At 33.9% G+C, this 11926-nt stretch overlaps 3 protein-coding genes across 8 annotated transcripts in view; 2 read left to right on the top strand and 1 right to left on the bottom strand.

Annotated features, from left to right (window-relative positions):
* The window catches only part of LOC100869912 (coiled-coil domain-containing protein 137), a 28706-nt gene extending 17260 nt beyond the window's left edge, over positions 1-11446 (bottom strand). Inside the window, exons 1-5 of one of the 6 annotated variants that reach the window (XR_015292326.1) lie at positions 11219-11423; positions 10838-11060; positions 8800-8925; positions 8089-8731; positions 7808-8015 (exon numbers count right to left, since the gene is read on the bottom strand). Coding sequence is in view for 3 of the 6 variants with exons in the window: in XM_086909229.1 (XP_086765355.1) it covers positions 7809-8015; positions 8089-8731; positions 8800-8876 (927 nt within the window). In the remaining 3 variants the exon portion in view is untranslated. Of the gene's footprint in view, positions 1-7667; positions 8016-8088; positions 8732-8799; positions 9440-9945; positions 10282-10837; positions 11061-11218 lie in introns of those variants that run through there. The other 5 variants (XM_086909229.1, XR_015292325.1, XM_012488384.3 and 2 more) reach the window with 5 other exon arrangements.
* Positions 5947-7787, top strand: BORCS5 (BLOC-1 related complex subunit 5). Its single transcript, XM_003694936.4, has 2 exons — positions 5947-6764; positions 6840-7787. Exons 1-2 carry the CDS (start codon positions 6451-6453, stop codon positions 7333-7335), a joined length of 810 nt encoding a protein of 269 aa, XP_003694984.1. The 5' UTR covers positions 5947-6450; the 3' UTR covers positions 7336-7787.
* On the top strand, positions 9064-9940 carry LOC105735876 (uncharacterized). Its single transcript, XM_012488385.3, has 2 exons — positions 9064-9263; positions 9439-9940. The coding sequence occupies exons 1-2, from the start codon at positions 9243-9245 to the stop codon at positions 9820-9822; spliced, it is 405 nt and encodes a 134-aa protein (XP_012343839.2). The 5' UTR covers positions 9064-9242; the 3' UTR covers positions 9823-9940.
* Positions 11447-11926: the final 480 nt, after the last annotated feature.

Genomic DNA, 11926 nt, shown 5'->3' on the forward strand with positions numbered 1-11926 from the left:
GTTTCCATATTCTTCTTTCTTTCGCGCTATTGTTCGATCACAGAAATTCTTGAGAATATCCTTGCCTCGAATATTTTCTCGAAACGAGGTTGAAAAACCATGAGGAAAAGTAAGTGTGATTGTAATCGTCGAACGATCGAAAGTAACATATTAGAATGAAACGTTTGAAAAAAAAAAAATATTTAAAAACTTAGAAGATTTTGTCACCGAAATGCATGACTTAAACGCGCGCGAAATTTTGAGATCAGAGCAAAGATGGGAAATATTTTTCCATCCGAGATATTCAGAAATCAGAATTTAACGACTAATCTAGATTCATAGAAAGGATATCATTATTCAAACATGCTGCGCTAACCCCATAAATTATGAATCAGCATTTAGCCACCTTTTCAGAGAGTACAATGTAGGGGAAGAGGGAGGGGGAAAAGAGGGGAGAGGAGGATGCACGGAACGACAGATTCTTATGCTGATCTGCCAGGCAAACAGCCCTAAGCGGCCAAATTTTTGACCGGTTCGACGAAATTTTAATGTTTGCTCAAACTAGTCTGCATACCAAACATCGATCAAGATTCCCTGCAGACGTTTCAACATGCACCGCGCGCAAATCCGTGGATTTTAGAGCGATCCAATCTTTTCGACATTAGAGAACGAGAAAATAAATAAATAACTAGAAGAAAATTACTAGATACATCGATTTACGGATCCCTTGTAACGTCGAAATTCATTCCATGGAATTCGATAAAAATTTCAAGCATAAATTTCCTCGTGAAATAATATCGAAAACATGGATAATCGACGATTTAAATGAAAAAAGAGGAAGCTTAATAAGGAGAACGTTTAAAAAAAAATAAGCATCGATCATGATGATCAATCAAAAATTTTAACAGCCATGTTTTGTCACCTGAACAAACATCGTGTTTACTCGTTTCTGCTACGATCCATTATAAAAATTGACTCGACCGATAACACTGGATAACAACTGGAAAAGAATAATTCGCATAATAAAAAAAAATTAAAAAGATATATCATTTTCTTTCTATTCGGCGAAATGCGATTCCTTATCGGATATTCCAAAAATTTCGAATCGTTGAACATTTCGAATTGTTTAAAAGGAATTACCTGATCCTTCGTATCTCAATGATGAACCTTATTTCAAACGCGACAACCAAGCACGAGGCTCGAACGAATCTATAAGAAAAAGACAGAAGACAGGAAAATAGCTAATAAACAAATCAGAATAAAATATCTATCCAATCCTAAATTCGATCGCATCTAAACCCTTGCCTCTAATTCCTAGATCCTTGGTGTCTAAAACCGGGCAAAGATTCTCGAGGGAAGTTTCTCCAGAAGAGAAGAAGAAGAAGAAGAAGAAGAATTCCCAATGAATCCTTGGTAAAGAGTTAGGATAGGCAATCCTGTGTATCTCGGTCTTCGACGAGTAAAAGGAAAATAAGGAACACGGAGGAATCCTCGGAGGGACTCGGAATAAAATCGCGATTTCGATCTAACCGTTCCAAGATCACGGTGTAATCTCTCCTCCTCGTGAGACCACAGGTGGATACGTATCGCGGTCGCTTTTTTTTCTTCTTTTTTTTTTTTTTTTTTTTTTTTACGACGAAACGACGTCGTCGCCTTTCCATATTTTTCTTCCCTTCTTCTTCCCCTTTTTTTTTTTTTTTTTGATGACACCGCCTCTTAAAGTTTCACGCGAGACGCGCAGGGATACGAGCAATTTAAATTTAATGCCCTTTTTTACATCCACCCTGCGCCACGCGCGACCCCTCGTCGCATCCCTCTCTTTCACTCGACACACTCACTCGCTCCCTTCATCTCCATATTCGTACACCTCCCTCCTCGCACCGATGCGTCCTCCTCGCACGATCTTTATCTCCACAGATTGCCCGACTTCCAAGGGAGCAACCACGACCACTCTTTCGGGTCTAGTTTAGTTTAGAAAAGAGGAGACCCAACAGCGGTGGCCAAGAGAGATCGATCTAGATATCGCTGTGTCAACTCGCCCGAAATTTGTACTTTTTCCTTTTCCCTTTTTTTTCTCACCACACACGTGGATCACGGGGGTATAGAGAGGGGTGGGTGAGATTTCAGAGATCGAGGCTGAGAGAGGCCTGAGGCCGATTCCGTGGATAATATTGTTTCGGTATATGTGCAGGGTCGTTGCATAATGAGAAGGCTTTTCTCCAAGCGAGGTTTTCTTACTTTTTTGTCTATCTAGATATTTTTTCTCGTCGCGAAGAAACGGCTAACAAGACTCTTTAGTTTTTCCATTTTGGAACGAATTACACATTTGTGTCGATTTAACTATTAGATTAGAGGAAACAAACGACGCTTATCGCGCGACTAATTTTAACTTCTTTTTCGAGGTTAGGCATTAACGTTATCTAAAAATGATTGGAAAGAAAAAAAAAAAATAAACAGAATCTCATTGCAAAAATTCCTACTTACTTATGTAACGTTCGTTTCGTGTTTTCACGAATGATCACGAATCGTCTGGTGAACGGAGGATAATACAGGAGTCGGTTAAGTAGTCCAAGGATAGTTGGAGATTTCGAAGGAAACACACACGTATCAGGAAAATTGAGGAAGACAGGAAAGAAATGTTGGTGGAACAACGGCGAACAATTCGGTCCGACGTGACAAGTTTCGAGGAAGAAAAATTCAGCTCGAAACGAGATTGTTTATTCAAACGCGCGTCCCCTTGCTGCACGAGAGGAAAATTCTCCTTTTCTCGAAATTCACGTTTCCCTCGTACGCACGATTAATAAATAAAACGCAAGAAGGGAAGGTGGAGCACACGTATGTACGCGTGTTGTAGAGAAGAAAAACGATCGCGCGAGAACTGCCTCTATTTTCCCTGATTGCGAATAACTCTGTGCGAAACTGCCTGTTGACACGTGAAACGCGTCCAAGGAGTCGCGATAAGCCGTCCGTTTTATTAAAACAACTTACACGAGCAATAGGGAGCGCTAATCAACCAGATAAAAAATTTTCCCAGAAAAAAAAGGATGCTGCGCGAAATTAAAAATTTTCAACGCGCGCTGATCGATCGTTACGATGGCGCTAGGGAACATTAACAAAATATACACTGACCATTTTCGAAAAATTGGTACGGTGCAGAGATTGCGAGTGTTCCATTAAAATTCAAACCATTTCCTCGATAATCGAATTTCGCATTTTCGCAACGGTGAAAAATAGTTGCAGCGCATTTTGTAAAGATAAAAAAGAAAAAAAAGCACGAACCGTCGATGCGCGGGCCGATAAAATGGAAAGTGACGAAAAATCGTAGAACGAATTCGAGGCGTGAAAATTACGAGGTGTCGCGATTACCAGAGTCCACGCGTAATTTCAGTAATCGGTATCGTTTTTTTTTGAGTAAAAAGAAAAAAAAAAGAAAGAAAGAAAATATTTACCAATACATCCTATGCTACGATGCAATTTACGACGAGAAATATAATTTAACCACTCGACGAGCCGTTTATTTCGATCAAATTTTTCTTCGTCGTACGCCGATTAATCTCTGGGGAAGAAAGTTTACATATATTTATATAGAGATTATCTTTTCCATTCGATAAATGACGCGCTATAAAAGCGCGTTGATTCTAAAGATTAGTTGGCTTAAAATTAATCGGAGAAGAAAAAAGAACGAGGCGAAAATAAGGAAGAAAAACTGACGACATGAAAAATAACAATTTTCTAGATTTTCTTACGTATATATATATCGTGAGATTGCTTCGAAACAGAACGAAATTCCGCGATGAATTATTCACGAAGATATCTCGACCACGAAAACACCGGTCAACTTTTTTTTTTTTTTTTCCCCTCTATCTCTATTCCCTCTTCTCGTGAGACGTGAAATTAAAAAACCGGACCACGAGTAGAACGCGTGAAGAAGTTTGAAATTTTCGAGAATTCGAGCTTCTACCATCTACTTGTAACTGTAGAAATACTCGAGGCGAGGAATATTGGAATCCGTACGGGGTTGCGCGAGAGACATCGGTGTCTCATGCATGCGTATTCCATTTGCATTCGTGAGTCTTATTAACGTACGTTCCAAACGCAACACCGTCGTGTCACGTTCCGTTATTAAATTTCCTTCGTTTTCTCCCTTTCGATCTTCCGAGAATTATTTAGAAAAATCTAACGGGAGACGTTGATTAATATTTATCAATATCTTCACGGAAGAAAGTGAGACAAAGTATTTCGAGAAAAGAGCTTTCGCTTATTTGCTCGATTTTCCAACGATTTGTTATTAAAGTAAAACAGGAAATCAGGAAGCTATATCTGAAAAATTGGAAGATATAATATAACTTTCTTCTCGTTTCGATAATATCGAGATAGCCACTTTTTCGAAATTTCACAATGGAATATAAAGGAATACTTTTAAGGGGAAATCTTCTTTTATCGTCGCCTTCTTTTCGACCGAATCACCAAATTTTTATCGTGTATGAAGGAGGAAAACAATGTGGGAAGTTCGACTGCGGGGCCCGTATTTAGAGAATCATGTTTCGAATTCGTTGGAAAGTTGATAAGAAAGACGAGGGAATGTTTCGTTTCTATCGTTGTGTCACGGCCCGTGAAGATAATACTCGGATACGTCAATGAGTTAGAAAGTGGTTAGTAACGAGTGCTCGTTAAAAATCACGGGAAGCGACGAGGAGGAAGTGCGCCGATGAAACGTCAAGCGTGTCGCACGCAGCTAATAGAAATTTCTGTCTACTGTAACAGCGTTTCCGATCGCTTTTCTATTATACCTACGAATCATTATGCCGGCCGAACATGTTTAAGTGATACACTTCTCGCATATGCAAAATCAGTTTGTAGTTTTTTTTTTTTTTTTAAAAAATCTATGGCGCTTTCTAACTGCTAGTTTAAGATGCTAGTTTAGAAAGAAGATGATCGTGACGAAAGTGGAAAGTGGAAGATGGAAAGTTGAAAATAAATGTAACGTCCATCAACATCGATATTTTCACGTAGATTATATCTTATTTTGATTTATATATTTCTGATATGAATCAAATTTCATAATCATCGCAAAATGGTTGAACTACGATTGTGACGAAAAATCTACGAATACGTAATGGTTCGATACATAATACTGAATGCGCGATTCAAGCCTCCAGAAATGTCGTTCGCTGACATATAAAAGCGATTGCACAAGAACCCTCTTCAACCGTGCAAAAATGAAGTCTAACGGGTTACCGCGAGAACCGATGTAAATTTAATGTTGATATCTTGGTAAGAAGTTAGGAAAGGAAAACCTGGATAAAATCCAAATAAAGTATACGAAAAGATCATTATAGCCATAAGTATACGAAAATTTTCATTTCGCGCAATATCACTGCCCGAATGAAACCTTGAACGAATCTTTGAATACATTTAAATTATCTATTTAAGGAAATTCGATAAGAAGAATGGAACTTTTTGATTATGAAAAATATACGTTTCATTAATTTTATTAATAACATTTATATATGTGTGCATCCATATAGTTCGAAGAAGAAAAAATAAAAAAGAGAACGAAGAATATTTTTATCTATAATTGTATAAAGAACCGTTAGGAAAAAAAAGGTCGATCCCTATCTGTTCATGTGATACAGTTGTAACGTGTTTAACTGTTATCAATGATTTAGATAGAACATATGTTGAATAAATGAATATATCGGTTCCATAAAATCGATGATTAGTTACGACATCAATCTAAAAATTTATGTACATTGAGCGATAATAAAATAAAGTCTTTTAGATTTTAACAAAAAATTATTGATTTTGAAACAAACATTTGATTAAAAATATATATATATAAAAGAAAAAAAATAAATTTATCGCGTATTTTTTTCATAAAACTTTTCAGAGAGTCACATTATCAAGCGAAAAGAAATCTTTGTACCTTCGAGTTCGAAATCCATTTCAACAGATGGTGTTCTCATCGTACAAATGACTAAGACACGTGAAATCTACCAGCGTGAACAATCAATGACTAAAACGATTTATTGACAACAGAAATTAAAAACCGAGTTCAAAGTGATTATATTATTGTATTTATCGGTATAATTACTTTTCTAACAATATCGAGGTGGCAACACGACCAAGGGAAAACCAAAATTTCACGATGTATCGAGAAAATTTTCTTTAAATTTTCTTTCGTTATTGATTATTATGAAGCTCCTGAATTGTGGAGTGAATAAAAATGTGCTCTTCTAATCAGTCGTTAATTAAAAGGTTATATAAAAACGAACGACGTCAAATGGCCTTAAATTTAACTTGACGATTATTGTTATAATTATTCTTGTCATCAGATGTTTATATAATAATAAATTATAAAATAATTACGCAATTTTCTTAGCGAGACGGAAGATTAATGTATATCGTTAAATAATTGACGTAATTCTTATATAGAAAGATTAGAGTAAATTTTTAAAAGAATCGGACAAGATGGGATCGGAACAGAGTTCTCAGGGTGGTACTCACAATACCAATGCTAATAGAACAAGAAATATACCATTGAGACGTGGTAAAAGTGTACCGAATCGTGAAAGAGTACCGGAAGACACACCACCTAGATGTACCAGTCCTGGTGCAAGCATTTGTTCAGATTCTGATTTACCGTATATATCTTACACTGTGAATAGACCCATTGGAGATTCACCAAAGATGACAAATAAGCAATCACAATTATATAGAGGCAAGAGTTTGGGTGCACAAGATATATCTAGACGTAAAAATAATTTAAATACCAGTAGCTACAGGTAATATTATTATGATTATTTATGATTAATTATGATTTTATTTAATATATTTTATTTGAATAATAATTTTTACAGAAAAACTACCTCTGATAAAATACACAATATAGTAGTAGTGAAATCAGCTGCAGCAGATCCTACAGCTGACAAAGATCCTGACTTGGTTAAATTACAAAGTATTCCCATGTTCCTACCTATTATGCGTGGCACTCTCAATTTGCCCCCAGGTGTAAGAGATCCAGAGGTCCTAGAAAGACTTAATCCTATTGGTCTGTTTAATCTGTGTGCACGTTATCAACATCATCTGAACACTAATGCTCAAATGATTGCCACTGAACAAGCTAGTCTATGCATTAATATCGAACCAGAAGTGACCAAAATTCTTAATTTGGCAACAGAAAGGCAAAAGAAATTTGCCAAGTTTGCTGAACAATTGAACAAAGTACACGAGCTTAGTAAACAATTAACTAAATGCCATTCCCTTTTAAATCAAACTCTAGAAAGCCTTGAAACTTTGAACAATCTTTTACCAATTGAAGATAGATTAGAACCATTTGTATGGACTACTGGATAAAATTCATATTAAAAAGTACATTGAATGTAGTTTTGGAAAATCACACATTGCACTGGTGCTAAGAGATAATCTGAATTAATTCGATACAAAATCTCTTAAAGATTTGTTTTGTTTCTTTTATCAAACATGATGAAGTTATTTACTAATAATTTACTAATAACCCCTATTTGAAAAAATTTTTAGTACCTATACATGTGTTGCACAGAAATCTTGTCTATAAAAATATATATATATATATATATATACTCTATATATATGTCTATTTTCATGTTAATCTTAATAATTGTATAATTGTATAAAAAAATAATGTGATGCTTCAAAAATACATACAGTTTACTATGATAAAAAAATTGTACATTTTATTAAAATAAAAGTAAATTTCACAATTACAATAAAACAATTCATAGCAATCTTGTAAAAAGCAACAATATAAAAAAAAATTCTACATAAAATTTTATAATCATTTACATACCCTAGTTAATACCAGCAGATTTTTGTGCTTTCAATCTTCTGTATGCTGCTATAACATCATTCTGTTGTTTTTCTAATTGTCTCCTTTCTCCAAGTGGTAATTTTCTACGTTTTCCTGATCTATCTATAGTTATTCTCTTCTTAGCATCCATCTTTGAATTTTCATTTTTCTTGAGCATCGAATAAAGAAGAAGATTCTTTCTGCCAGGCTGTAGCAAAAAATTCAAAAATTTTTCATCAATATTTAAATGAATTAAAAAATAAAAAAAAAAAACAACATACTTTAGAGACATTTATAGCATTAGCATTTTTTGGTTTGATTTTTAATTGAGGTGGTTCATGAACCACTTCTCCAAATTCAACTTGATCTTTAAAATTATCAAATTCATCTAATTTTTCTTCCATTTGTTTCTCTTTCTTCAATTTCAATTTCTCCTTTTTCTTTTCAGTTTTAGTCATTTTGATCTTATTGATATCACTGTTTTTTCTTTTTTTTTTAATATTTTTATGACTCGATTTCAACATTTCAATTTTGTCTAATTCAGTTTGTTCACATTTTGAAACTCCTTCGATGTTTCCTGTTTCTGGATTTCGATTAACTTGAACATCATATTTTTTCTCAAAAGCAAATTCATTAATAAAAATTTGCGTATCTCGATTAACTCTATGTAAAAATCGTTGTTCAGTTTCCCCAGGCCTTTGTTGAAATATAGGAACAACTTTCTCTGGTCTAGCCTTTGGATGTAAAGGCTTAGATTCCTGTTTACCAATGGATATAAGATTATTTTTCTTCTTCTTCTTTTTTTTTATTTTACCTATTTTTCCCAATTTCACTGCTTCTTTTAACTTTATTATTTTTTCTAAACTTTTCGGTATAGCTTGTTCGTTCACATCTTTTGGCGGTGCATTTATCTTTGTTTCTAACCTATAATAGGCAGTTCACTAATCTACGTAAGTAATTCGAGAATAAAGCTTAGTTAATTCACAACTCACTCTGCCTGACGTTTTGCCTGTTGTTTAAAAGGATCTTTCACACCTCTGTGCTTTTTTCCTGGGATTTTTCGACCCATTTGTATTCGATAAACAACGAGACACGATTTTCACGTGGTCGACATTCGTCTACTCGAAAATGTAAATGACGCGCGATGATCTCTCATATTCAAAATATTGTTAAATAGTAATTTTTTAATCGTAAAATCAATATTTAAACAATTTTAAATATGAAATAAATACAAAATACAAATAATTAATTCATGTTATTAGCTTTAATATGTCTCCTGTATTATAACTATATCTTGTATATATATATAAAAAATTTAAATTTAATTTTATTTCGAACTCAATGGATAATGTAAAATGATGAGAAGGTTCTAAAATTATCTACACATCTAATATAAAAAATATATTGGATTTTAAATCTATATCGTATATTGTTTATGATTGTAGTGACCAACGAGGTTAGGAAGTAGTTTTTCATATTTTACTAAACGTTTGAACCAATCATCTATAAATTCATTAATTCGTATATTTCATTAAAATACTTTATTATGTATTGTGAACGTTAATTATATAAATAACAATGATCCTATCACTTTATGTTTATTACGTATTTCTCATTCTTTCTTTAACCAGGTAAAACTACAAGGTGTAACAATAGTGATGAACCTAATTCAATTTTCTCGATTAATTATCAAAAATAAAAGAGTTAATTGTCAACAAATATATTTTAAAAAATCTGTCTATGGAACACCATCAACGTTATCATCCGAGGAAAAAGCTACTGAAAACAATGAAAATAACAATGAATCCTCGATAGATGATTTATCAGAACCTACGAATTGTTGTATGTCTGGATGTGCAAATTGTGTATGGATTCAATACGCAGAAAAATTAAGTGCTACTCTCAAAGAAAATGACGTAGATGTACAAAAATTAATCATGGACAAAATAGAAGATCCTAATATGAAAGCATTTCTTTCAATGGAACTTAAATTTAGAAATATCATTAAAGATTAGAAACGTTTTATATATAAAGCATATATGTATATATGTATATAATGTATATATGTAATATATAATACGTATATGTATAAAATGATGAAATTTTAGATAATAAATACTTATGTTAATTTAACTAACTGTAATCTCGTCTTCTTCTAGTTGTATTTTTTGAATCTCTTCCAATATTGCATATATGCACTTGTATATTTATGTAGAATTGTTGAATCTTGAATTGCGAAAATCTTGTAATTTTAAAGTAACTTATAAAACTGTCTCCCGTATATATTATCAACTCGTTAATTTCTTATAATTCGAACAATTTCGTTAACGTTTTATAATTATTCACACTTTTTTTTTCACAAAAAACTTTGAATCGAATATTCTACCACCGAATTCTAATGTTTCGAAACTGAAAGTTCGTGTTGCGCCATCTGCAAGACTGTACGGCGTCTGTCCAGATGGCGACAGATGTACGAATGCTGTTTATATGAAAAATATTTATCCTCATAATTGCAACAAAAATAATGACTTTATCACGCTCTGAATCTCCATTCGAGAACTCGGGTCTTTTATTATTTATTCAACTCGTTCGGTTTATGAGATTCCAGAGCGTAGTAACCAGTTTCTGCATTAAGAGATAAAAGACATCTGATCATTTCGTTTGTACGACCGCTTGAAATTGTAAACCGAAATATAAGATGTTATTTTTACATTCTCATCAAATTTATATATCGAAAAAAAAATAAAAAAAGGCAATATAACGATGCCAATAAATTCGATGCCAATAAAATCGAATCACACAGTGTTAAAAAGGAAATAGCACGCAAAGAAATAACTTTGTCTTTTCGCCCAAATTGAATCTCCACTTAAAACGTTTCTATCACCTATGCCGCAATAGTGTTCTTTAACGGAAACTAATTAAAATAAGTTTGGATTTATCGGCAACGTGTTTTGGTACCGCGTGTCCCTCATCGTAGCAATAATCTAGTATTACGAGTATTTTTGCGCACCGTTTACATTACATACTCACTTATTTACATTGCATACATATGTATAAAGCCACTTGTGCCGCTTACGCCAGTCAGGAGAATGTAGTGTGACATGTACTGACGTGTTGGCGAACGAGGAGGCGTACATAGCACTCCTTTTTCTATTTCTGCCACTAGTGGTGTAGAAATTGACGAAAAAATTCAACAGAATTCATTTTCATTTTTTTCTATAATTCGATATTTTTTTTTCAATTTCTCTTTAACCTAGGCAAATAAATAAGATTAAAAAAAGGATTTTCGTTCAAAACGAAAATAGTATGGATTATTTGATTATATCACGATAAACGAATAATTACGCGATCGAGCAAAAAAGTTGCTCGTAACGAGAAAGAAAATTTTTTTCGAAAGAAAAATAAAGTTACCAATTTTATCGGATTGATCTCTTCGCTTAAATAACAACCGTTTACTACAAATCAACAAATTCCATCACACCGAGAGCGTACGTGTTGAACTACAAAGTCTCTTCTCGTAATAAACAAAATTCACAGATTTTCGCATATAAATCGTTCGTTTTCCCTACTCGTCAAACAAACGTCAATTCCAATCGCGTAGGAATTCATTTTCCACGATTCTCTCGCGTACTCGTTCATTTTCTATTCATTCGTATTAAAAATATCTACTCCGCAGAGATTGTAAAAATATTTTCCTACAACAATCCAATTGTTCTTGCCAATCCACGCAAGATTCTCTTCCATCCGATCGAACCTACAACAGCCATGCAGCTCGCTTCGAAGCCCGTGTATAATCGTGTTTTTCATCGAAAAAACGAAGGAAAAAAAAAAAAAAAGACAATTACAATAAAAATCCACGTCGAAAACATTAGACCATAGCGAGCTGGCATAATCTTATCTCCGACTGTGCCCACATGTCAAGTCTTTCTACCGCCGCTATGCTCGTACACGGCTCTATTTCCATGCGACCCGCGTGTCAGTGTGACGCATTTTCCCACACGTACACGCGCAAATACATAGGCATAGGTTCGCCGTTTGATACACGCGCTCGTGCGTTCTTTTCCACACATTTATCCAACGTGCACAATACTCGTAAAGTATCCAACGAAATAGCGTTAA

Source organism: Apis florea, unplaced genomic scaffold (assembly GCF_048593485.1).
Source record: "Apis florea isolate Af1SG1 unplaced genomic scaffold, ASM4859348v1 contig_3081_pilon, whole genome shotgun sequence".
In the NCBI taxonomy this organism is placed as follows: Eukaryota; Metazoa; Arthropoda; class Insecta; order Hymenoptera; family Apidae; genus Apis; species Apis florea.